The sequence below is a fragment of the Balearica regulorum genome, chromosome 3, assembly GCF_011004875.1.
Source record: "Balearica regulorum gibbericeps isolate bBalReg1 chromosome 3, bBalReg1.pri, whole genome shotgun sequence".
NCBI classification, from domain to species: domain Eukaryota; kingdom Metazoa; phylum Chordata; class Aves; order Gruiformes; family Gruidae; genus Balearica; species Balearica regulorum.
Window position 1 is genome coordinate 92,904,099 of NC_046186.1, and position 26,093 is coordinate 92,930,191.

The 26,093-nt window shown below is 39.8% G+C and overlaps 1 protein-coding gene across 1 annotated transcript in view; it reads left to right on the top strand.

Moving 5' to 3' along the window:
• Positions 1–694: 694 nt before the first annotated feature.
• ZFAND3 (zinc finger AN1-type containing 3) overlaps positions 695–26,093 on the top strand; it is a 135,629-nt gene continuing 110,230 nt past the window's right edge. Inside the window, 2 exon segments of the mRNA XM_075749007.1 lie at positions 695–816; positions 818–1,177. Coding sequence (XP_075605122.1) covers positions 710–816; positions 818–1,177 — 467 coding nt within the window. The 5' untranslated portion in view covers positions 695–709.

Consider the following 26,093-nt stretch of genomic DNA (forward strand, 5'->3'; position numbering starts at 1 on the left):
GACACCCAACCGATTTTATTTCGTACTGAGGGAAACCGCGGACACACACCTACGGAGGAAGCAGGACCGAGAAGACGGAGCGGCGCCCTCTGAGCCCTGCCCGGCCTACAGGCCTCCCTCCCAGCTCTCAGGGGAGAGGCCTACCTAGCACGGAAGCAAACGGAGCCCATGGGAAACGAGGCCCGGTCCACCCCTCCGCCTCCCGCCGGGGTCCCTCGGAGGCGGCAACCCACCAGGGAGAGACCCCGAGTGCGCACAGGCCGCCCACCTCCCGACACACCGGGCTGGCAACGACCAGCCCCTCTCGGCGAGGCAGCTCCCGGTCGAGAGCCTGAGCCCCGGCCGCAGCGGCTCGTACAGGTCCCAGCCCAGGAGGATGGAGGGGTGCGGGCCCCCCCGGCCCTGGGCAGCGCGGGAACGGCCCCCGGGGACCCACTCGCCACCGACCAACTTCCGTGTCCAGAGCCCTCCGCGCATGCGCGGCCAACACCGGCACCCCCACCCCACCGGTCTTCCCTGGCTGTACCACTGTGTGCCTAACGTGTGGGTAGGGGCAAAAGAGGGCGGCGGCTCCAGGTAGCTCTGCAGGTTTCAGCTCCCGCCAAGCCTCCTCACAGAGGAGTCAGTTCCCTTCTCGAGTTCATGGGTGCTTTCCGAACTTGCTTCTCTCCTAGTTCCCGCCCTCCATCTAACGCAACTCCCCCCAGGGATGCGCTATGGTATATGCCACTCCCAGCTGATCTGGTGGCTTGCCGAAACCATCCCGCTCAGGACAGGGGGAAGCAAGGAACCGGAGGAAGGCGGGGGGGGCATGCATTGTTGAGTCAGGGGCCGAGCGGCGGGGGAGGGCGGGCGCGCCCCGCTGCGCCAGCGGGGTCGTCACAGAAACCGGCGGGCGGGAGGGGCCGCCGCAGAGAGCTCCGCGCCGCGTCCCCGCTCCCCTGCGGGCCCGGCCGGTAGGGCGCGGCCGCCCCCCTCCCGCGCCCTCCCCTCCACCGCCTCCCCAGTGGTCGCGCCCGGCTCCAGCTGACCGGCCTGGAATCCCGGCTGGGAGCCCCGCGCTCCCCCCGCCCGCCGCTGCCGCCGCCCCGCGCACCGGCCCCACCATGGGAGACGCCGGCAGCGAGCGCAGCAAGGCGCCCAGCCTGCCACCGCGCTGCCCCTGCGGCTTCTGGGGGTAAGCGAGGCCCGAGGGCGAGGAGGGGGCTGGGCTGGAGCCGGCTTGGCCTGGCCTGGCCCGGCGCGGGGAGGGAGGGGGGCGGGCGGCGAAGCGAAGGGCAAGGCGGCGGGGGGCCGCGGCCGGACGGGGCCCGAGCTTGGCCTGGCGAGCAGGCCGGTCGGCCGGGGCGCAGGGCCAGGTCGTAGCCCTGGGCTCGGGCCTGTCACGGGGGCCGAGCCTGCAGCTTGCCCCGGGGCGGGGGCGGCCGCTGTCCCCTGCCGGGCGGGCCGCAGAGGGTGCCCGCTGGGGGAGAGGGGTGTCCCCGTACTTCCCGGCGTGTGGCGGGGTGTGCCGCGTCCCGGGGGGCCCGGGCGGGGGTGGCGGCGCCTCCTGGCGTAGAGGCAGCGGGTGACCCCGGCGGGGGGAGGTGGCTGCGTTACCCGCGGCGGGAGGGGGGGGGGGGGCGGGGAGGGCCGGCCTGGCTGCGAGCGGCGTTCTCGCCGCCGGCCTCCCCCGCCGCTGGGGCACCTCGGCGGCGGCCTTCCCGGCAGCTCGGCGGGGGGAGGCCTGCTCGCTTCCCCGGGCACGCGGCTTTCCTGGGGAGCGGCTCTCCTTCCTTTGGGGCTGCGAGGTGGCAGGCGGCTGCGGGCGGCGCTCCGGGGCCTGCCTTTAGCTGCTCATAGGCGCAGATGGGTAATGCGGGCCCCTGGCTGCCCGGCTCGGTGTCCTGGAGCGCGGTGCCTGACACGTCCCTGCCCTGCGCCCGGGAATGGGGAGCTCTCGCTGCTGTTCATGCAGGTCAGCTCAGGGCAGGGTAACTAATGAAGGAAAAAATGCTAAGGACAAAAATATACTTTTTTTCCTCCACCTTACAAAGGCAGGGAGGTTCATAATAGATAAGGTCTTTGTTAGCTGTTGGCTGATCTCCTTTTAGAAAGGAGGAAGTAGGGTTATTCCTGTTTGCCAAAGGTGGAAAAAAAGTAAGCCTCTTCCTTGCTAAACCCCTTTTACCTCTAAGGTCATGTCTGCTGAAGATGTTTCCGTTCTTGATTATGTTTTTTTGAAAAAAATAAGATGTATCATGGCAGGTGGTATACTGGCAGATACACATGATCATGAAGTGCCTTTAATGTATATCACAGAAATGTTAGTCTCTAATGTTCTTATTTATGGAAAGTTCAAAGAATATGTGACTAAATGGACTTTTGAGGGCCCACCTGAGATTTACACTTGTCTGTGATTGTACCTTCTTGGGATTTATGTCACACAATTTAAGGTGCTCTGGGGGAGTAGAGGCTGAGAGGAAAGAGATGCAATAAGAGTGATTTAGTGATGTCACTGTACATTTGGTTGGTTTATTGGAGCGGCAGCATTTTAAATGAAATCCTATTTTTGAGTTATGAGAGAAGCCTGAGCTGCAACAAATGCCATGGCCCTGCTGGGAGTGATCTTGCAAGACAGATTATAAATGTACAGTAAATTATTTTGTTTATTTTGTTTTGTTAGGCTCCCTTATTTGGAACTCATGCTTTCTGTAATGTAGTGGAAAGCAAGCTGCTGCTATCTCTAATGTAGTGTACTGACTTCTGTAACATGATACTGATGTGAAAGGAGAGTTGCAGAAAGTTGGAAGTAAACTTTTTCATTGGGCTGAACTTCTTGGCTAGTTCAGCAAGTTGTGATAATGAGAAGAAAATCTGGTGCTTTGTGTTCAAGGTTCTGTTTAATGGTGACAGGAGGCTCTCAAGAAAACCAATTGCCTTTAAAACTAACTTTTTTTTTTGACATACGTTTCCCTTGGACAAGCAGCTACCCAAATGAGTGTTCCCCCCCCCCCCCCCCCCCCCCCCCGGGTGGCATCCATACAGTAGTGTTTCTTGTAAGATATTTTTGAAAGACAGCACTATGGAAAAACTCACTTTCTCCACCAATACAGTGAATAAATTAATCTGTTTTTCAGTTTCTTTAAGTGTCTGCCAAGTACACGGTGGCAAACTACATACATATTTTTTCACTTAAAAACTCCAAACAAAACCCAACAAAAACCAAAACTGTGCTGTCAGCTTCTGGAATTTGATGATTTGTTGTACTTCTTAGTCCTGGAGGAACTTAAGTCTCTTCTTGTCCTTATTTACGTAGGCCTTGCTAGTGCTTGAAAAGATTGGCTGGCAAATCTGTGCAGACATGCCCTTCTCATGAAGTTGCATTGGCAAGAGTACTTAAGGGGTCACAGTTTTATACCAGCTTTCTGAAGAAAGTAAATCAGATGCATATAAGTCTTTTTGATGTTGTGAAGTTGGAATTCTGCTGCTCTAGATGTTACCTAGGATTATTGCTAGCAACATGTCTTAAGACAGTCTTATCTGTGACTTTCACGTGACTTTTATATGTCTGTCAAGTCATATTTTGGAATAACAGGGCCATATTTGCCCTTTATCTGCAGGACATTTAAGGCTACGGAAAGTTCTGAAACTTGCAATTTAATGTACTAGTTTCCATGAAATTTGTAAATAACGTAGAGGAATAGTGTTGCTTTATGTTTCCTGGTTCCTATCGGTCCAGTGGTTGAAAATCCTTTTATGGTTGTTCTTGAGTGAGCCCAAACCATGTAGGTAGGAGAACAACCCAGTGTCAGTGTGTCAAAGAGTAGGATCTAGATTTTGCCAAGTATAAAAACTGGTGACTTTTTTTTTTTTATTTTATGTAATGCTTAGCCAGGACTGTTTGCAGTAAGATGCACACTTTCTGCAGTAATACACAAAGATAGGAAACATTAAGGAAAATACTGAAAGAAGCATTAAATTGAAGTGAGCTGCGGGTCTCTGGGCTAAAACTTGCCTATTGGTGAACAGTGATAAAAGTAGCTCCTGAGGTGCATGTTGATAGTGGTGGCATGCAAAGAGATTACAGGAGAAGACTAGTATGTACTATTGCATTAAAGTTGGAGGAGTTCTTTTAAAATGCTTGGGTTTATATTAGAAATTCAGACCCTGTAGGTTTCAGGAATCTCTAGTGACTGGAAAACTACTAAACTCTTGATGTTTCAAGATCTAAGAGACTGAAAAATGAACAGCTGAAAGAAAGGACTTGAGTGAGACTGTTCGGAACTTCTGAAACATCTGCTTAAGGTCAACAGCTAACATTTCCTTACCTTTTGTTGAAGATCATAGAATCTGTCCTTAAATCTTTTGCAGACTTGCCCTTCTTTTTGGAATGTCCAGTTTGTCATTTGTGCTCAAGTAAAGTTCAAATAGAGCACTGAGATGATCTGTATATTTTACAAAATCATTTCAGTTACCCAGATAATCTTAATTGGGGAAACCTCATCTGTATTCATGTTATTTATGAAAAAGTCACATGACTTATAGTTTGGAAATGTTTTGCCCCCCTTTCTATTTTTATATCTTAAACTTCAGTCAGTTGCAACTATCTTACTTTTTATTGGAATAGTGTTAGTGTACAAGAGTTGGAAAGGGTGCAGTATGCAAGTTGTTATTTTAGGTCACTTCATCTAGAGTTTATGCTGTGCTTAACTACTTTTCATTCTCATGATCTGGAAAAATTCTTTCTTCTTTTCCTGATTAACAGACCATGTAATGTTTGGGGGGTTTTTTTGTTGATGTTTTGGGGGTTTTTTTTCTTCTTAGATTACTGGATTTCAGAAACCTCTTTCACTTTATGGCATATATAAAGTCTTCAGCTCTAACTTAATAAATACATGAAAGTATTACTATATGTATATATTGCAGTTAAGCCATTTTGCTGATTAGAGATGAGGCATAATCCTTTAATGTTGGCAGTTCCCTATTGGCTTTTAAAGGACTCCACAAAGGTTTTGCTCATGTATAGCTCATCAAAGGGCCGGGGCTTTTACTATTAAGCAGTTATATGCATAGATGAGACTTGTAAGCTAAAATACTCCTTGGCTGGTAGAAGCATATACTGTGAAGGACTATGTTAGAGAGGGTAATACTTTTACAATTCTATTTGTCCTGTACTGACTGCTGCTTATTTTTCTTATGGTCCAGACTGATACCATTTCATTCAGTGCCTTAGGACCAGAAAAGAAGGAAATATGTTAATGGCCATAAAACAAATGAATTCCATTCTTGAAATGGTGGCAGCCAGCAGGAAGTTGATTGAAAACACAGTATGATTAGTTTCATCTCATCTTATTTCTGGCAACTATAAGGTACTGTAGTCAGCTAAAACTGATGGCAATATTGTTTAAGAACATGCCAGCAGGGATTTTGCAGGATGTTACCATTTGTTCTGCCTTTCTCTGACACTGCATGCCTCATATGTGTGATGAGACATTGTGCCCCAAGCATTCTGTGCAGGCCCAATCCGGAGTTTATTTCTGAGTCTGGATTTTCCAGTCACTTATGTATCATCAGGTCCCTGCCATGCCAATCTGGCTCTTTTCTCAATTTTGTTTACTAAAATTAAACATTTGATCAAATGATGAATCATTTAACGTAAGCATGATTAGTTTGTGACTGTATATCACCAAAGCTTGCTTTTAGCTTCTAAACAAATAATGACACACACACTCTCTCTCTCTCTTTCTCTATGCCATTAAGAAGCCTGTTCTCTGGCTAGTCTTTCCCTTCCTTTTCATGTGATTACAGCTGTTCATTCTATATGAACTCTCAGTGACTGTCCTTTTAATAAATACTTCCTAATCTCATAGGCTGTGTAGGTCATCGTGAATGCATAATACCTTAATAAACCTAATTTTGCTTTAACTGCTGTTGAAACCTCACATAGATGTTCCTAAATGAGGCTTGAGTAAACTGTTGAAATATGTACCTTTCCCTCTGAGAGTTAGTTTTCACTGGGCTTGTATCATGCAGTTACTTTAGCCAGGCTTTCACTTACTGGAGCTTTGGATCAGATGCTAGAATAAGCAATGAGTTTGTCAGTTTATGCAAGACAGGGTATTCACTACCAAACAGGTTATTGTTTATTAGACCTCAGAAGTAGCTGGGGTCTTTGAGTGAATAGTGAGCAGTGAGGATCAAATAAAGTGCTTTGGGATTCCTGTGTGTGGGTAGTGCTGTATGAGGAGCAGGGTTTCTCTGCAGTTATTGATGATCAGAAATGTCAGTTATTTCCTGTAAAGTGATAAATTGATTCAAATCAATAAATTGTGCTTATGTTTTAGGACAGCTAATTCTTACTACCTTGTACAAGACCTAAACCATTCTTTGTAAGATAAAAGCTTGTTTGCTTTTATTTATTACAAATGTTTATAGGCCATCTATCACAGGAAACTGTAGTTGGTTTTAATCAATTAATTAATTTGCCTGCCGTGATCCTTGTACTCTGTTTTGGTCTTAGGTTAAGACTGGAAATACTTGAATATTGTATTATTGTATATGTTATGCATGAACTTATTTAATACTATGCCAAATCCTTGGGTAAAAGAACTGGAAGCAGTTTGTAGTTAAAGCCATCGTTAACTGCTGTAACACATCTACTAGTGTGTTACACAAATAGAAGTGACATTTAACTGACAAAGAGTCTGATGAGGAATTGATTTATTTACAAGTTTTCCTAGGAAGTGCTACAGAGGATGATAACAGGCATTGGAGAGAAACTGAAATTCTTTGCTTGGATCTTAATTTTAGAAGATATAGAGAATTATGAGACATGAGAAACTTCTGTGTGAGGGGAGAAATTGGAATTTATCATGTTCCATGCTTGAATAAGGATATGCAGAATAAAGGATGATAAATTGTGAAGTTCTTGTGATTTCCCTCAGTTATAATACAACTGGAAAAGCATCTCAACTAGTGTCAAAAGATACAATTTTTTTTTTCACTTTTCTATGCAGTGAGCAATTGCCTCTTGCAACCACAGTTGCAAGGTACCACACTTTGGATCAGAGCTATTTGCTGCAGAAGCTTACCTTTAGGAATAGGGCTTATTGGCATTCAAAGTAAAAGCAGATGAACTGGATTTAATACTTTAACTGTAATAGGCTCTTTCCCAGGAATGTTAAAACAGTGCTTTCTTTTGCAGTACTTAATAGAATAGACAAAACAGAAAGGAGATTTTGTTATTTAATGAAAAACAGCTGTTCTGGATCAGACCAAAGATGCATCCAGCCTGTTTCTGATTTGAGTGATAAGTGATGCCGAGAGAATAAGCATAAGGACAGAGCAAGCATGCTGTGATGCTTATCTTGGTATACCTCCTTTGCTTCTGGCAGTCTGACATAAGGTTGTCCTCTGTTTTATAGATTTATGGCTTAGTAGTTCTTACCTATTTTTTTATGAATTTGCATAATGACTTGATGAATACATATGTACTCTTGACCCTCACAACATCCTGCAGCAAGTAGTTCCATAATTAAACCATTCTTTTTATGGAAAAAAAAGTAATGGATTTTGTTTTCTTTAATCTTGCTGTGTGATAATTCTAAGGAGTGAATAAACTCAACCAGCTGGTGTATGAGGGTGTTTTGTTTGAGAAGATCCAAAAATAGGCCTGCCTGATTAAAAATGTCTGTTCACTTCTTCAGTTAAGCCAGAATTTGAGAAAACAAACAAAATTATTCAAAATCTTTATATATAATGTTTCAGAAATATGTTCTAATTGTAGATGAATGCAGTGCTCGTTATAGACAGACGTATCCAGCACCTATTAATCTAACCGTAACTTTCTTGTTGGTCAGAATGAAATTTTGTGTCATGCTTGCTGCTCCTACAAGTGGAACTAATGGGAAACAGGTAGATTGTGTACTGCTTTTTGAAAGTTGGAGGAGTTAAAAGTTACTGTGTCTATGTCACCTCCCAGGTTTCTTTCAATCTTCCTGTCAGTACCTTTTCATGTCTTTTGTAAACTGTGATTAGTCGAAGGTATTGCAATTTGGACATGCTAATGATTATTCCAGTTAGTGTACGAAATTTCTGTCTTAACGCTAAATAGTTAAATGTTCAGCTGTTGTATGGTAGCATAGATATGTCGTGTTTTGTATATTGCCTCATTCATTGAACAAGCTGTGGGTTCTCAGAAATAGGTATCAGTTGTAAGGAAATCCTGCAGCTGTTCTTAACTGTGTAAATTTTAACTACTTCAACATCAAACTTCCACAGAAGTGATAATGTTATTGCTGAATGTTGGGCTTGGAGGGCCTGGAGAGCATGTTGGGCTTGGAGAGCTGCTGAAGTCTCGAAATGATGGAAGCATCATGACTTGGCTCAGTATTTACTTTAAGGTGTTGAAATCATTGATGGAAAGCTTTAACTTCAGAGAATGATTCTTGATGGATATATTCATTGGAGATGCTTAGTTTTGACTTGAGTATTTTCACTAACATGCTGTGCCAATTATTATTGGATTTTAAAATTATTTTACATTAGAAGTTGTACACGTAAATACACAGGCTTCTTTAGAGGCAGTTGGTGGGAATGATGAATGTGATATATTTTCTCAGCAAAATATTGCTTATATTCTCTGAAGTTTAAAATGTCACTGTTCTCTATCTCCCCAAATATGCAACCTTGACTGACTTGGTATCTCGCAAATGTCTTGTGAATGTTTTTGGACAGTGTTTGATCTTGAGTACGGTGAAACCCTTATTTGGATTTCGGAGATAAACTTCATATTCAGTTTAGGCAGGTAAATTACATTGATGTGTTCTGCCTTTTTCCCCTCCTCTTTTGCTCAAATGGCAAAACCCCTTCCTGTCTAGTCAGTATAGGCAGGACTCACTAGCATGAGGTCCCTTCTCTGTTTTTGGAAGAAGAATTAAAAACCAGGCAGTAGCTGCAACATGAATTTACTTCTCTAGATGCCAGATTTATGAAGGAACTCAGGTCAGAGTATTTGCAGATATTAGAAAGGCATCTTCTCAGGACACTGGTGAGGAGACTAAATGCAGCAAATGCAAAATGATTCTGAAAAACACTTTCTGAAAAGGAAACCTTTGTTTGGATGACCACAATCAATGGTTTCAGACCATAGAGATGATGTTAACATACAGTAGAAATGGGTTGGTATTTTTAGATTCTGCAAAAATGCCCATCCATTATCTTGTAATTTAAGATTTTGAAGTAACACTGTTGGTTTAATTTTTTTTTTAATAGCAGGGATGGATCGTTTATTTGAATTGGTGAGAATTTTATATGCTTAAGAAGTGTGGGATTTAAACATTTTTTAAACACATTTTTCTGAAATCTTGTAATCTGGACGTCAAACAGTGTATTGTAATACCTAGCTCCATTCACTGCAAATTATTCTTTACCTGTACTCAGGAAAACTTATTAAATGAAGAGTTATGGTATTCCATGAATTGAAGAATGAAGACATTTGCAGATGCGTGTTTAATTTCTCTGTCAATAGCATCTGAGTAGTAGCATTGTGGTAAGAGCAGTACTTGCCTGTACAGAGAAGCTGTATTAGGAAATTGTTGATGGATTTTTATGTTTAACCTGTTCTCTGGGATCTTCCCTGCAGCAAGGACTGCTGCCCTATGTTATTTATGAAAGAATTATAGGTATCCTATTCACTTCCTGCTGTTTAATCTGGCCACCATATGCATGCTCTGAACTTGAACAATGTAGGTCAATGGAAGATAAATTTCATTTTCTAAATGTTGTAGTATTTTTATTAGTGGTTTAAAAAAAAAATTTTAAAAATTACTTTCATTGGCATTATGTCCTTTAATAAATGTACTTTGGCTAGTGTTGGGTTTCCAGTGTTTATTTGGTGTAAATTAAAGAGACCAACTGCAAGTAATGAAAAATTTTGAATGGAGATAAAACCTGGTTTTCATAAAATAATTTTAATAAGCGGTCAGACAAACTGAGAGAAAAAGAGGTTGTTTGATGATTACTGTCTTTAGTTTCTAGTTCTTTAGTCTATGTAGTATCTGATGCTGGGTGAGTTGTTTAATTTGAGGGTCGGTTTTAGTAATGTATATATTTAACTTCTGCTTGTGTGAATGTGTAAGTCCTATTTAATTCCTAAGTGCCTAAGGAAAGGGGAAAAGAAAGGAGCATAGCACTAGATTGAAAGCAGTGTTTTTCAAAAAAAAAAAAAAAAAAAAAAAAGCTAGTTTCATGATAACCTCCTACTTGTGCATTTAGAAAAGCAGAATCCAAAGTCATGTCCTCATTGACTTAATTGCTAAAACACAACTGGCCTTCACAATATGACTATTACTGAGATCAGCCCTGTCGCCATAACAGCAGCATTTTGATCTCTAATTATATGGTGTTAGAAGTGTCTCATAGGAACATGCATATATATGAAGTAGGTAAAATGCTGTAATTTAGCAAGAGTCCCTCAGTATTGGAAACTGTATTGTCCTTCTAACTGTTGATGAGATGCTGTTTTGGTCCAAGATGCTGTCAATGTTAAGGAGTCAAGGTTTTTGATCAAATCAATTATTTGTCTTTGAAACTTTTCTTTAACAAGTATCTAATATTACTCAATGAAAGGCATTTTTGCTGGAGAAAGGTGAATCTTAGGTCAGGTGTTGCTGACACCCGTTTGCAAGAAGAGGCGTTACTGTCAGATGCAGTAATGCCTGTTCATTGTTTAATGTCCTAGTGTTACTTTTTTTTGTAATCTCCTTCAGTGAACTAATGGACAATAATGGTTTCTAAAACTGTCCGTGTGTTAACAAATGTTTGCTTATTCATGCAGATAGGTTTCAGATGTTGCCCTGAATTGTTAACATGTTAATCAATTTAAAATCTAATAATTTCTGGTTTTAGAATCAACTTTTGACTGTGTGATTCTGTACAGTGAAGTACAGGATGAGTGAAAGCATTTTTAACATTGTATACTTCCCTAATAAAACTTCTCTCCAATTTTATTTTGCAGGCATGTTAGTGTAATTATTCAGTTTGTAATAGGACAAATAATATACGGAAAGCATCTCAATTTGATTTTTAAAAATGCTCAAAATTTTAGAAGATTTGAAATACAGTCGTTCTTTGAGGCAGCTGAAATCTTGGGGGGGTGTTATTTTTACACACGTGTGGATGGACAGTCAGCTGTGCTGTAACTGATAAAGAGCTTTTAGGATTAATCCATATATACTCAGTAACTTCTCTAGGTATTAACTCATTTTTGAGCTTTCAAAATAAAGCAATTATCAATAGTATTTGAATATTTCAAATATCTTTTCTTGGTATTGGGGCTTTGTGATTAATACTTCATTGCAAAGTAATTGAAATTAAACTTACCTTGAAAATAATTTGCTCCATCTTAAGTTAATTGACTTCTCATTTGATTTGAGGAAGTGGACTAACTCTGCTGCTTGTAACTCCTGGTGTTGTCAAATACATGGAGTGTTTGTGAAACTTCTACCATGCTTGTTTTAGAGTATATTTCTTTTCCAGAGTTAGTTAGATGTTAGAAATGAAATGTTGAATGGCACTATATATTATTATCTTCTCTTCTCTGTAGACACTGGGCAAGTTCCTGTTTTAACTTTCTGCTCAGCTACCGCGATTCCAAATACATAGTTGTTGTTCCTCTAATGCTGATTTTTTTTTTTAATACATCTTACATTTATTACAAGAGTTTAGAGACTATAAACCCATAAAGATAAGGATGGTAGGATGTTCCTTTTTTTAATAAAGTCCTCTTCTTGGCTTTTAAGTTTGGAGAGGATTTATTATTACTTTGGCCACTGATGTGCTATGTGACAGTTGGTCCTTGCTTTTCCCTTAAGCATGTTTTCCTTCATAAATGAATCATTTATCACTCTTCATTTAATTCCAGAGTGCTTTTGGAGCCTTGAATCAAAGGCTTGGTAGCAAGGAATATTTACAACTTCTCCAGCTCTGTCCTTTAGAGAGAGGTGTTTGTTTTAAATCAGAACTTGCTCTAGGACAATATTGACCCATTGACATGTTGTTTCCAAGGATGCTTTTATGTAGAAGGAAGTGTTTGTGGTGGGTGGAGGAAGTCTCTTTCAATCAGGACAGTTGCTATGCAATTAGAAGAGCAAGAACTGCCTGCGTTACACATCTGGAAGTCTCAGGTGGTTTCGCAGCACTCTCTTGATGAAGATAGGACCCCATTATTATCCATTATTCTGTGATGCAGTCTCTCCTTTGACTATTAATGTTCTCGTGTGACTAATTCAGGAACAACTAGAAATCTTTCTGGTGAATAATTAACACTTCCTGTCCTGCTGAAGTGGCTTGTAAAGACAGATTCAAAAGGTAAAAGCAAAACACAGTCACGTATATCGTTACATAGTAAACTAAACTGGTGCTACGTCATTCTTTCAAAATAAACTAAAATACTGGAGATTCCATTGCTTGCTGGCATAACGAGAACTCTAGCGTTACAGGTTAGAATTCAGTTGCCTGAGCTGACATGTCTTCTGAAGTGCATCTGAAATTCAGATAACTGAAATTACTGGTTGCTTTTGAAAGTGCTGTAATTGGAAACCCAGAGTAAACAGAACTAGACCAGGGCTTTGAGAAACTTAAACCTACAGCTTTCAGAGGCTGCTGTAATTTTGGTTTCTTTTTTTTTTTGTGTGTGTGTCTTCAGATCAGGTTCCCAGCACGTTGTTAGATGCCATTGAGATGGGAAGTGATTTAGCTGCTTTCTTACTAACATTCTTTTTGTCCTTATTTTAGTTTGCTGATTTAGTATTGGGTTTCTGACTTCTGTTAGCAATACGTTTGTTGCAAACTTTAATACAGAAGTGCTTTTAAGTAGTCATTATGTTGTGTTGGAAATGTTGAAAGTGTGTGTTTGGGTTTTTAAAAATTTATTTTTATATATATATATACACAGAACTTTAATTCTGTATCAAAAGTTGCAAAGAAATTATAAAAACTGAAGTGGTTTCTTCTGAAGCACTCATATAGATGGGTTGTGTAGCTCATGACTGACTAGCACAGAAGAATGACATGTGTCAATTTTCAGGAGGAAAACAGCTATAAAAGAAATGTTTTCTGTTTGAATGTGACTTTTGACTAACTGTTCTAATAGTATCTTTCCTGATATGGATGTCATAAAAGTAAAATTAGAGATGATCCTTTTTTTTTTCTTTTTTTTTTTTTTTAGTTATTTTTGAGGACTACTTAAGGCCACTCAACCAATAAATACTTTAGTCAATTTGTGGTCCAAATGGATTTGTACTCTTTTTCAGGTTATGTAGTAAGATTGTGACACAAACAGGACCTCCAAAGACTTGTATTCTTTGGGTGTCTGAAGGCAGTAGGAGAAGGGGGAAAGGGAAATGGTGTACATGATCCACATCTTGGGGTTTATTATTAGCTGGTTAATCAACAGGGCTTTCCTTTCTTCTGCTTAGCTTTCTTGTCCCTTATCATCTATGCAGGACAAATTCGGAAGGTAGATGTTGCATTTTTAGTAGCAGAACTGAGTACCTAGTTTGGAAAAAGTAGACCAGCTTGTGCAGATGCAGTCTTTTGTTCAGTATATGGGGAAGCTGCTCTACTTTTTCTGAGTATATACCTAGGTATTACCTCTGTCTCCAAAATCAGTTTTGCCTGTATCCTTAGGCCATCATGGCTGCAACAAAGCTACCACTAAGACCTGAAAGATATGTGTCTTCTACCAGCTAGCTGGTAGATGGGCTGGATTAATATTTCTATATGTTTGTTTTCAGCTGTTAATTTGTGGATATTGTTCAAAAACTCCTGTTTCTGCTAAAATCATCTAGCATGATATCTAGCAAACACTGAATGTGGTATTATCCTTTCCACAAAAGATATGACTGCTAGTTCAAATTGTACTGTCTAAAGATGGATACAGATGTGTTTAATTTGCTTTGATTCTAGTTGAATTGGACAAGTGTAAACACTTGCTTTGAAAAAGTACAGGTAGCATTTTACCTTCCTGTAACAGAATGCAAATATCTACATAAATTGACTTGAGAAAAATGATGCTTGGGTAGCTAAAGACACAACACTTTCATCTGCCAGTCTACTGTTTGCAGGGGGTAGAGTGTTACATTATTGGGAAGTAAGGGGGCAAGAAAATAATGTACATGAAGCTCATAGTTTACATAGCTGCTATTCATTAGTTGCATAGTTGGAGATACCTTTTTTTTTCTTGTACCTACCACTTAATTTCCCAGACTGCTGTAGTGCTTTGGTGAAAGCAGAGAGTGAGAGAAGATTATGTCGTCCTCTTTCAGAATGGGCCTTCCACAGGTAAGAGATGCAGCTGAAGATGCAGAGATGTATGATTAAAGGCTTAAAGTCAAGAAGAATTATGGAAATACTGTTTTATTTTTCTTGGAGACTAGAGAGGACTGAAGACTTATGGGCTGATACTGCTGCTTGCTTTCTTAATTTTTAAAACTGCTTTTAACTCCTGCTTATAGTTAGGATTCAGTGTTAATTTGACATAGTTAACGAAGCAGTAGACTTGTAGTTTGTAGCTGCAGTCTGTCACAGTGGTTAGGTAGTTAAAACTTGCTTGTTCTCTTTGTGTACTGAGAAGGTTACACATAGCTTGGATGAGAGCTCAGGATGAGGTAACATTACGGGGCTCATTTTTATTACCTACGGTTAATGATCACTCTGTGCTTGGTTACTGTGCCTTTGCCTAAGATTACCTTCAGAAATGCGTAAAAAGCAGATCTAACGAAAGAGCCTTTGCTGTTTGCTCTGCATGCATGTGAATGAAATATTTAACTTGGCCCTGATTTCCCACTGTCTGAATTAGATGAAATAAGTGTACTGATTGTGATTTATCCCTTCAGTCTCGATTAGTAGAGAAAAATAAGAAGTTGAGGCTTGTTCCCACGCTTTCTCTGTGTTATTTCAAAATAGGAAAATGATGAGGATAACATAATGGTTTCTGTGAGCACTGTGATACCCTTGTTTTTGTTCATGTAAATAAATCTAGGCTGTCTAACACTTACAAAACAGTAAAAGCTGCCTTGTGAAAATGACAACTGTGAAGATTACAGTTTGCGTTTGCATTAATCTGGATCACTGAAGATGGAGAAGCCAAAATACCAGTCTGTGTAAAGGTTTCCTTCTCCTGTCACAGGATGAAGGATGTGGGATGAAGGATTGTTTTTTCACTAGATGTTTAAAACCCTTGAACTTTAAAGCAAAACGTGCAAGCTGAATTCTTTCTGCCCTAGTAATTGAAATGCGATTGCCTGAGACCTGGGAAGTGTGCTGTATGAAATAGGAGAAAGGCACAATGCATTAAGTAGGGGGTCTCATCCCAACCTTACGTCTGGCACCCTTTCTGGAAAGTGCTATTCTCTGCTCTGTCATCTGCTGAACGGCACGTGCAGCAGCTCATTTTTCGTGCCTAGATGACCAGTACTAACTTCGTGGAGAAAAAGGAGCTACCTGTACAGCTGGTCCATACTGCCCTCTGCAGTAGTTGCAGTCTGTCTTAGGGGTCTTTCATCTGAACGGTGGTGGAATAAGAGCTCCTGACAGTGAGCTTTCAAGGCACAACATGAGAAAGGCTATCGCAAACGTCTGCGCTCAGGAATTAATTTAGACTGTGGCAAAAACTTTGAAGGAGGTGGGAAAGGGGGAAGGCAAAGGATGTTCATATTTTGATTATTCCTTTAGTTTTCTTGTTACCTTTTCTTCTAAGTCCTCACAAGTAGAAAAGAAAACCTAGGTATTTTTATTTTTGTCAGAGAATAACATTTAACAGTTTTGGGTGACCTTGTTCTCTCTGTCCTCCAGCCATTAAATTTAAGATATGCTGTTCTTGCATAAAGTCTTCAGTTATAAATTTATAAGGAAAATGTCAAGTGGCTAGGCACAAAATTTGATCTGTCTTCTTAATTATGTAGACACTGCAAACTTCTCCACATACTGCTTAAAACTCTTTAGAAGAAACTCTCACTGCTTATGTGCAATTGTACTATGACAAAGCAAGGTACACACTATGGAATGGTAAATACCAAAACTTTCAACAATTTTACTGTAGATATTGAGGGAGTAGGTAGCATGCTGGAGGGTAATGTTTAGATCCTGATAATTTATTTACTTAAAACAGGCTGCTAATGGACTTTATGTAGTTCAGAAGAGTAAGCTATTGCTTGTCTTGAATTAATTGTATGAATTAACAGAATGTGCATGTTTAAAATGCAAAAGTGGACCAGTGTAGATCAAGCTAGTTAAATTTGGGAGTTTAGATTCACGGGTCACTGATTAACTCAACAGATTGGTTATGTCAAAGTTGTTTCCAAACAAGACTTATTGCTGTTGATAGCACGTTTGATTATTAAGCTAAACACTTAACTAACCCCCCCTGTGATTTAGCATGCAGAGTGTTTACTTAGATGCATTTCTCATTAGTTAGCTGCTGAGAGGAGATGAGATTAGCAGGTTTTATTTATGTTTTGGCAGATTATTGTATAACACTTTCTTGTGCTGCTGCACTGCTAAGATTATAAAATTAATAGGCAATGTTTTGTTGTTTTTTCTTAAAAAAAGCCTTCTACTTGGTTCTTTAAGATTTACATGATTTGTTGTTATTTGTAAGTGCTAGCCATGTATACCCTGCTTTGCAGAGCTGCCACAGAGAGACTGGAATGCAAGATAAATAAATTTTTCATTAGAACTTTGATTTTACTAATTCTAAATTTGGAACAGCAATCATATGAAAATATTTATTTGTACTTTAGAGACACAAAGAGCCCCCTAAACTGGAAAAAATAATTTGTCAAGTTGATGTTATGTGAAATTGTCAACTGTTAATAAATCAGAGTGTTCTGCACTAGAATAGTTCAAAATCCCAAAATGGAATTACTTCCCAAAGTAATTGGGTAAAAGAGAAGTGTGATACAACATAGACTGGGAAATACCTGTGGTTAGTAGAGGCACAAATGAGTTCAGCTACAGAAGCCTAGTTACAAAGTTGGGGAAAATGCATAGGAGACTGAAAACAAAGTTATTTGTTTTCTTACTGCAAACATAAACAGAGATTTACGAATGGAAGATGTGTATGGGGAATGCTGAGTTCTCTCCACTGGGTATGTCACTTGCTACTTAAAGGAGCAAAATTTGAATGGTGACTGAGTGAAAGCAGAGCACAGGGTTGGTCGTACACTGTACAACCTGTGGGTAGTCATTTGGATTAAATTGCAGAGGAAATGCAGAACAGTGTTGCAGTGGATGGGTACTGTCAAATGCTAGCTTTAGGGGACAAACGGTAAGAAAGGACTCAAACTTTATTTTAACCCTCATACGTCATTAAGAGGACCGAGGATGATCCTGGAATGTGTAAGGCTGAAAGATTTGTGAAGAAAACAGCTAAAACTTGCTTCTACACCTTGGAGCATGAAAATGAAAAAAAAGAAAAAGTTACATGGATAGAGATCATGAATCAAGGGACATTTTCAGCCTAGGGAGTATTACAGTCTCAGCTTCCTGGCTTTCTCTTGGTGAGTGAGATTGTTTAGCCTTTTTGTACACTTTCAGATATTGAAAAGCTTAAGACTGAATTAAATCCACCTGAATTCTGATCATGTAACATAGGGTCTAATGTATTTTTTTTCCTTGTGAAAGTTGAGTTTTGATTTATTTACTGGGAAGGCCTAGTTAGAGAAGCCCCAAAAGTAACATGATCGGGTTAAAACCAAAAAGAACTCTTTATCTTTCATGTGTAACAAGGCAAACATAGTTCTTGTAACTGAGTGTCCTTCACTGGAAGTCCAAATATAATAAATGATTTCCAAGCATCTGAATGACTTGTGTGTCAAATCCCATTGACACTCAGGAGCCTTTGAAAATGTTACGTTACCATCCATACTTATGTAACGTGATCAGTGATTGTAGGCTTGTAGGAATTCAAAGCCAAAAATGTGGTAAATATCTTAGTGGGGTGATTTAGTTCGGTAGCAGAGTCAGCATTTGATAGACTTGTGCATGACTTCACTTAAGTGCATTTAAAATGCAGTTGTGTAGTCCTTTTCTTTCATAAAGCATATATATGTTTAATATTGCAGCAGTTTTTAAAAACTTTGAAATGAGTTACATGTTGGAATAAATAATACAGTTTTACAATCTAATGTTTTCCCCAACTGACAGGATAACAGAACAAAACGTGTTGTATATTTAATCTGTAGTTTGCATTCAGTCTTGGGAGTAAAATTTGAGAGCATTCAAATGAAGGAATGCCATAAACTAGGATAACTAATCATAGTCTGTCCATAGTTTGCACATGTGAAAATGAGTCATAAATACATGGTGACTTACTAGTATTTTAAATATCAATATGAAATGTTTTTCTGTGGCTGTGGACAGAAATGTAATTATTTTCATTGTGGATGTACAATAATTATTTAATTTCATAAGACAGTTGGACTTCTTACTGGTTGTGTGTTTAATTACTGGCAGAAATCATCTTGTGTATTAAAAAAAAAATAAATATTTTCCCCATTAGTAAGATGCATCATTCCACAGCCATTTGTTGTCGTTTCTACTCACAAACTGTTTTGGGAGAAATACATTCTCAGCATTATGTTCACATTCTATTTATGAGTATTTCTTTGACAGATTTTGTAGCAGCATACCTAATTTTTTTGTCATTTGACCTATTTCCAAGCAGTTTTGAGTTGGAAATTACTTCAGGTATTTGTTGCGCTTCAAAAATCTGTAGTCGCTTTTCTCTGTAAAAGTTGCAGATTTGTTGCATGAGTATGTTTAGAGCCTGCAAAATGGTCTATCTACAAGTTTGAGGAAAAAATTTGGAAATTCTATGTTTAGTAGGTATGTTCTCTTGTTGCATTTTAACTTCTGTACAAGTTTCTCTGCAGACTTGTTGTGCAATATGTTTAAGTATCTCATGGAAACTTTCTGCTATCCTTAACCCCTCTCCTTGTGCCTTAGACTGCGTACTGTGACAGCATGAGGGGAGTCCTGGTAGCCAGGGGATTTTTCCTGAATAGGGCAATCAAGTAAACTGCTTGAAGTAGGGAACAAGACAGAATTATTGAACACACTGACTAGGGGTAGGGTGACAATGGTAATGGAAAAAAGGGTGCTTAAAATACAACTTAAGTTCAGGTATCCTGAATCAGCAGATTCTCAAATTCACTTACTTTCCTGTTAAATTCAGAGGAGAGGTGGAAGGGCAATAGATGGTTAACCTTTGATGCTATGAACTTAAAAGTAGTTTGGAATATTTGTACTTTTATCACAAGTCTTTGGCATAATAAACAGTTGACACATGCACCCAAAAAAGCCCCTTTAGTTTCAGTAAGATGTGGATGCCTGCACTGAGTAAGAAATAGTCCCTTAGTCCAGACAAGCAGTAAGCTCTTAACATTCCAGGGTGTGGTTTGATGCAGTACAGTTTCAAAAGCCTCAGTAACTTGGAAGATGAGTCCGTAATGAAGAAAATGCATTATTCCATCCACACAAGTTCCACTTTTGTAATTACATGCAATATCGGTAGAATGTAAAGCTTTCGTACAACGTAGCTTTTATAGAGAAGGTTGATGTTTTTAGAGGTTCTGCTTTCCACTAACTAGCCTTTGAATTATTTGAGACACTTTATGAAATCATACAGCTTTTTTTGTATTATATACTATAAATGCCAGAAATACAGCTACAATCACTGACCTTCAGCTGTATAGTGGTAAGATAAAAATTTTCAAAACCCTTGGGCCTGATATATAAAGGGCATTGCTTTGTACACCAGGGAAACTTCACTTAAGAGTGAAAACCAGAGTATTCATCTGGTTAGTCCAATTCATAGGCTTTAAAAAAAAACAACCCACAACAAAACCACACCCACCATGTAATACTTTTTTGTTCCAACTGAAAATGATGACTTAAAATAAGAGCTCACCTTTTAAGGAACAAAATGAAGTACAAGGAAAGACAGATACGACAGTCTGTCCCATTGGCAGCTGAGAGGAAAGAAGCAGTTTGTTCAAAAACTCCCCCCCGCCCCCCCCCCCCCCCGACCATTCTGTCACTGTTATTGAGGAGGCTTGTGCACCTTCTTGTGTGCTTTGGGATGAAATGTTCATAGTGTATTACAGAAACAGAGCATGTTTCACAAGCCATAAATTGATGATACTAACAGTATCCTTATATTCTGTAAATATACACGCAGATATATATATAACTTTTATTGAAGCCATGGGCCTCAGTACTTCTGAACTCAAACATTTAATCTGTATAGTTGACTTTAGCAAAGAAGCTGTGTTATATTTTTATAAACTTTAGGATATAGAGAAACAAAATTTGGTCGTTTCTTGTGTGATGCTTGGAAAATTAAAAGCTTTATCAGTGTCTAGCAATTCAGATAATTCTAATTCTCAGATGACTCACAAATTAAATTTTGAGGAAAATTTAATCCTGAAGAATGAAGCTTCAGGTAGCTGAAAAGTCTGAGGTCTTCACTTATGTTTTTAAAAAGGGACTGCTAAAATAGAGTGTATCTCCTCCTTTTTCCCCTGTTGTTTTAACCTTTATAGAGACACTTAGAGGCTTTGGAATTTGTTTTATCAGTAGAGCTGTTGGGACTGTCAAACCACTTCTTTGCTTCTGTTGAATTTAATAAAGTCTCAAGAGCAGAAGTGGGAGCTCTCGCAAACCTTTACTGAGGAAGCAGGAAGTAAATTGAAATATACAGTATTGTTCGCTTTCCCATTGCTCAAGTATTTTGTGAATGACTCTCTTATTATATTTGAATAGATTAATTATTCATGTTTGGTTTCCTGGATTATTTTTTTTTGTGATAATACCTCCCAATGTGTTCATTCTCCTATCTTCTGATTTGCTGGCTCTTACGCTGAATAGAGAAGCGAGGAAAAAATAGCCTAGAACTCTTGGAGTGTAGTGTAAAAAGGAGACAAACAAATACATTTTTATGTAGATTACTCCTATTTTATTTACTGGAGAAATTTGCTGGGTTATTTTGCATATGTGATACTGAATCCTGTAATAAGATAAGTTATAAGAGTTATCTTGTTTCTTTTAATATAGTATTCATCATTTCCCCTTTTATGAATAATGTACAAGACCACCACATCAATAAATGTATTTTGTTGCTATGTACTACTGATAGGTTTTAGTTGTGGGGTTTTTTTTTTTTTTAATTACTATGCAAAAGACAGGCTGTATGGGGAAAGATACGTGAAAGGTATCTGTGGATCTGTTTGTTTCCCCGATCCTTTCTGCTCTTCCCTGGGTACAGATGCTCATACTGGAATGTAAGGGATGAATTTTCAGGCATACCGCAGTTGAACATGCGGAAGAGAGAACAGTTCTTGATCACAGTCAGAAACAAAACAATTGAGGCCTCTGACAAAGTCCCCAGCACTTTGGATATTTTAACTAAGAATTTTTTATTGGGATAGCTAGATATATTAACTACCCAATCTTGAATATTTGGGAATGACATGCTGTTGTTTTTGGAATTTTGAGAAATACAGTTTTTTAATAATATATTTTGAAGAGGTATTGAGAAATGAAAGATTGGAAAAAATAAGATAAACTCAGAATAATCTAGCGTAAAAATGCCAGTGCAGCTGCATAAGAAGCAAACTGTTGTTTGTTAGATCCAATTCGTCACTGGTGCTGTTTGTCTGGTTTGTTTTTTTGTGTACTGTGTTCATTCTATTTCAGTGCCTATGGAGGATACCGCATGCTTTTGACCTCTTGTTCAATGCAGTGACTGTAGTAGTGACTATATAGCTGAGAAAGAGAAGGGAAAGATTTTATTTGCCTATATAAAAGAGCAAAAGAAAAGCATTTATTTACATAATTTACAGATAACTCAAAATACTTTTGTTTAATTGTATCCTTTTGATTGTTTAATTATTTGCATAGAAAGTTAAATATGCAGGCATACATATAGTCAACTTTCATATTACAGAAAGTTAGTCTTTTATCAGGTGTTTATTTTCAAGACTGAGTTTTCTCTGTGGAAGAAATTAATAAACGTAGACTTGTAATATATAATTTCTATTCAGTGAGTCAGGTGCACGTTATCTTGGATTAACATGCAATAAATGAAAATGCCAAAGACCAGAATACTGTCCACTAAAAGAATGCATAGGATGCTCTTCATCCTGTTTTTGAAGCAGCTTTACTAATACTTAATTGTTCTGTATTTGAACTAAATTGTGTTGTTAGAATTACAGAAAGACAAGTATCTAGATCTATGGGCTAACTGTGGTTACTGAGAAGATTGAAAAAAAAACCTTCGTATTTGCTGTTAGAGATGGGCAGGTTTTAAATCTGTATTTTGCAAGTAACTTTCCCTCTCCTGGAATTGGTGTGGAGCATTTAAAGTGCTTTTTTTATTTTCCTGAAAAAACTTGAGGTTTTTGCTAATTCTGTTGTATTCGCTCTTGGAGATACGACATTTGCATTCAGAATGCTTAAAAAAGCACGACATTGACACCATGGAGCATTGCATTGTTTTAAAGGTGTTTCTTATTTTATGACACAAATTCTGGATGCTATGGCTGTGATGTGATTTGGGCTCAGGATGTTTATTTCATCGATGCTATACTATTAATGTGTAGTAGTTTAGCCCAGTTAAATGTATTTGAAGCATTTTTCTATTCAAGGTAAAGTTGAGAAGAGTTTAGAAATATCTGGATAAAGTGCAGCTGTTCCTCTTGGGCACATGAGTCATAGGATTTGAGGGAAGCAGCACGTTCATTTGCAGTCCAGTTGCTGAACTCTACCACATCATTGAGTCATTAACTTTCCAGCATCTTTTACTTGGAAAGAGAATGGACTTTATCAGTGTGCCCTGAGCCAAGCTCAGGTCTCAGAAATCACATTGAAAATGTAGCGGGGGGGCAGCTGAGGTTTTGAGATGTTAAAATATCCTTTGTAAGCTTAATGCTTTAATCATGGCTTTAAAAAAAAAACCAAAACCCTAACCAAAAAACCCCAAACAAACCAATTCTAAAGGAAAAATATCCTTTAGGTATCCTGAAGAATATGCTGAGTGTATGAATCACAGGTGATAGGGAAGGCAGAGATTCTTCTCAGAGGTAGCAGGAAGAGAAACAAGCATAATAATGTACTACATGCTTTCTTGTGTAAAGGATTCAAAATTTACATGGTTTGCAATGTTTGCCCTGCTAGTCGGTCTTTCAAGCACTTCCATTTCATTCTGGATTTCTTGACTTAACTGTGCAGATTCCCCCCACCTCCTTTGGCATTTGTCTTTTAACATGATGATTTGGGATGGTTTATAGAGCATCCGTCATTTGTAACAAGTGAAGGGTCTGAGGGCTAAAGGTAGTTTTCATGGCCAGCATCCACTGTGTCTTAGAAGCTCCTTAGAAAGCAACGTTACACCAAACACTTCCCTGAAAAGAAGATGCTGCTTTGATATAAACTATTAATGGAGCTGTAGGTAACAACTTATGATAAGTCATCTTTCACTGAACTAATAACGGTTAGTGTGTGGCTTCTTTTGTATTTATTTACTTGTGTTTGTGCCTAGGTGCACAGTTAGGGAGAAAAAATCCCACCTTCTTCTAGGTTCAGATTAATATCTTTCATTGTGTAAGTCTTTCTGTTTCTCATTATCAGCCTAACTCTTGCTTATAGTGGGGTTTTTTTGGGTTTGTTTGGGTTTTTTTGAGGGCTTGTTTGCTTTTTTTAGGCAGTGTTGCCAAACATTTATGTTTGTATTGGTTTGTTCCTGAACTCTGTTGTTGTAAATTTTACCCGTTTATTTTTTTTCCCAGGCACTTCAGAAGTTGAATGTCTAACACAAACATCTTGAGGGAATTGTTTATAAGCAGTTTTATGCTGGTTAGAAATGCTATGGTCCTTGGAATTATGCTGAACTCTGGCTTTGTGGTAGAAAAAATGGAAGTTACATATGAGAGGAGATCTGAAGTCTAAATATCCCAAGTGTTCTTCTAGGCCAAAACTTTGTGTAAGATGTTAGTGCAAATATTATTTTATAACATTGATGTGGTATAGCAAGTGAGTGTCACTCTGTTTCTTTACTCTGGGATGTTTTTTGAAGCTGAGAGTCTCTGCCCATTGCCTGAGATGCAAAATTTGGTACAGACTTCTACCTGAGAGCAGTTAGGAAGTTGACCAAAATGTCTGGATGACAAAGATAGGCATTCAAACCTGCTTGTGCCACCAGCAGGATCGTTCTGGATCGTTGAAATACAACTGACAGAATTCTGTCAGAAAGGACCTTAGTGTTTTTTGCACTGATTATGATGAATTAACCATGGTTTATTTAGCTTCTAAAAGTGACTTTTTCTGTATTTTTTCTATTTTTCTTTCTCTCTCTTCCTTTTTCTTGTCTTTTTTTTTTTTTTCCATTGTACCAGTAGCGCTGAAATGCTTTCTGCCGGTATAGGAGGATCTGCTTTTAGGGATGTTTTGTTTAAATAGTTAACTGGCAGGTTGCTCCTAGTGTAGACATATCCTTGATATGACTCATTTCAAATTCCTGAAGGAAGAGCTGAAGTACTTTTATTCTCTAGAACAGTATCATGAGATGTGGCTACAATTTTCCAGCTGGGAACTGAAAATGACTGTGTGTAGTCAGGTGTAGAGGCAGCACTGACCCAAGTAAGAGCTGTGTTGCTTCCTGACTGTACAATTGGGTACAAGGATAGCTGGGATGGAAGAAAGTTAATTTCCCACAGTGATCCTCTAGCTAACCTTTTGAAGATTTTACTGAAGCCATGGGGAGGAGGAAAAATGCCTCTTAAATGGGGAGGAGGAAAAACGCCTGTTAACTTCCATGCTGGTTCCTTCTTTTAGATGAGGAACCTGGAGATGCACAAGTCCACGGGACCTGGTAAGATGTATCCATGGGTCCTGAGGAAACTGGTGGATGATGTTGCTAAGCCAATATCCATCGTATTTGAGGGGTCATGGCAGTCCGGTGGAGTTCCCACTGACTGGAGAAGCGGAAACATAACCTCCATTTTTTAAAAAGGGAAAGAAGAAACACCATGGGGAACTACAGGCTGGTCAGTCTCCCCTCTGTGCTTGGCAAGATCGTGGAGCAGATCCTCCTGGAAACTATGCTAAAGGCACATGGAAAATAAGGAGGTGATTGGTGACAGCCAACATGGCTTCACTAAGGGCAAATTGTGTCTAACAAATCTGATGGCCTTCTACAGCGGGGTTGCAGCATTGGTGGATAAGGGAAGAGCAGCTGACGTCATCTACCTGGACTTGTGCAAGGCATTTGACACTGTCCTGCACAACATCCTTGTCTCTAAATTGGAGAGACATGGATTCGATGGATGGACCACTTGGTGGATAAGGAATTGGCTGGATGGTCGCACTCAGAGTTGTAGTCAGCAGCCCAATGTAGAAGTGGAGACCAGTGACAAGTGGCATTCCTCAGGAGTTGCTATTGGGACTGACGCTGCTTAAAATCTTTGTCAGTGATATGGACAGTGGGATCGAGTGCGCCCTAGAGCAGGTTTGCTGATGACACCAAGGTGTGTGGTGTGGTAGACATGCTGGAGGGAAGGGATGCCATCCACAGGGACCTTAACAGGCATGAGAGGTGGGCCTGTGCGAACCGCACTGTATTTGAAAAATGACCTCATGAAGTTCAACAAGGCCAAGTGCAAGGTCCTGCACATGGGTTGGGGCAATCCCAAACACAACTACAGGCTGGGTGGAGAATGGATTGAGAGCAGCCCTGAAGAGAAGGACTTGGGGGTGTTGGTGGACAAGCAGCTCAACATGACCCAGCAGTGTGCACTTGCAGCCCAGAAAGCCAACCGTGTCCTGGGCCGCATCAAAAGAGGCGTGACCAGCAGGTTGAGGGAGGTGATTCTGCCTGTCTTTTCCGCTCTGGTGAGACCCCACCTGGAGTACTGCGTCCAGCTCTGGAGTCCCCAACATAAGGAGGACGTGGAGCTGTTGGAGTGAGTCCAGAGGAGGGCCACGAAGATGACCAGAGGGCTGGAGCACCTCTCCTGTGAAGACAGGCTGAGAGAGTTGGGGTTGTTCAGCCT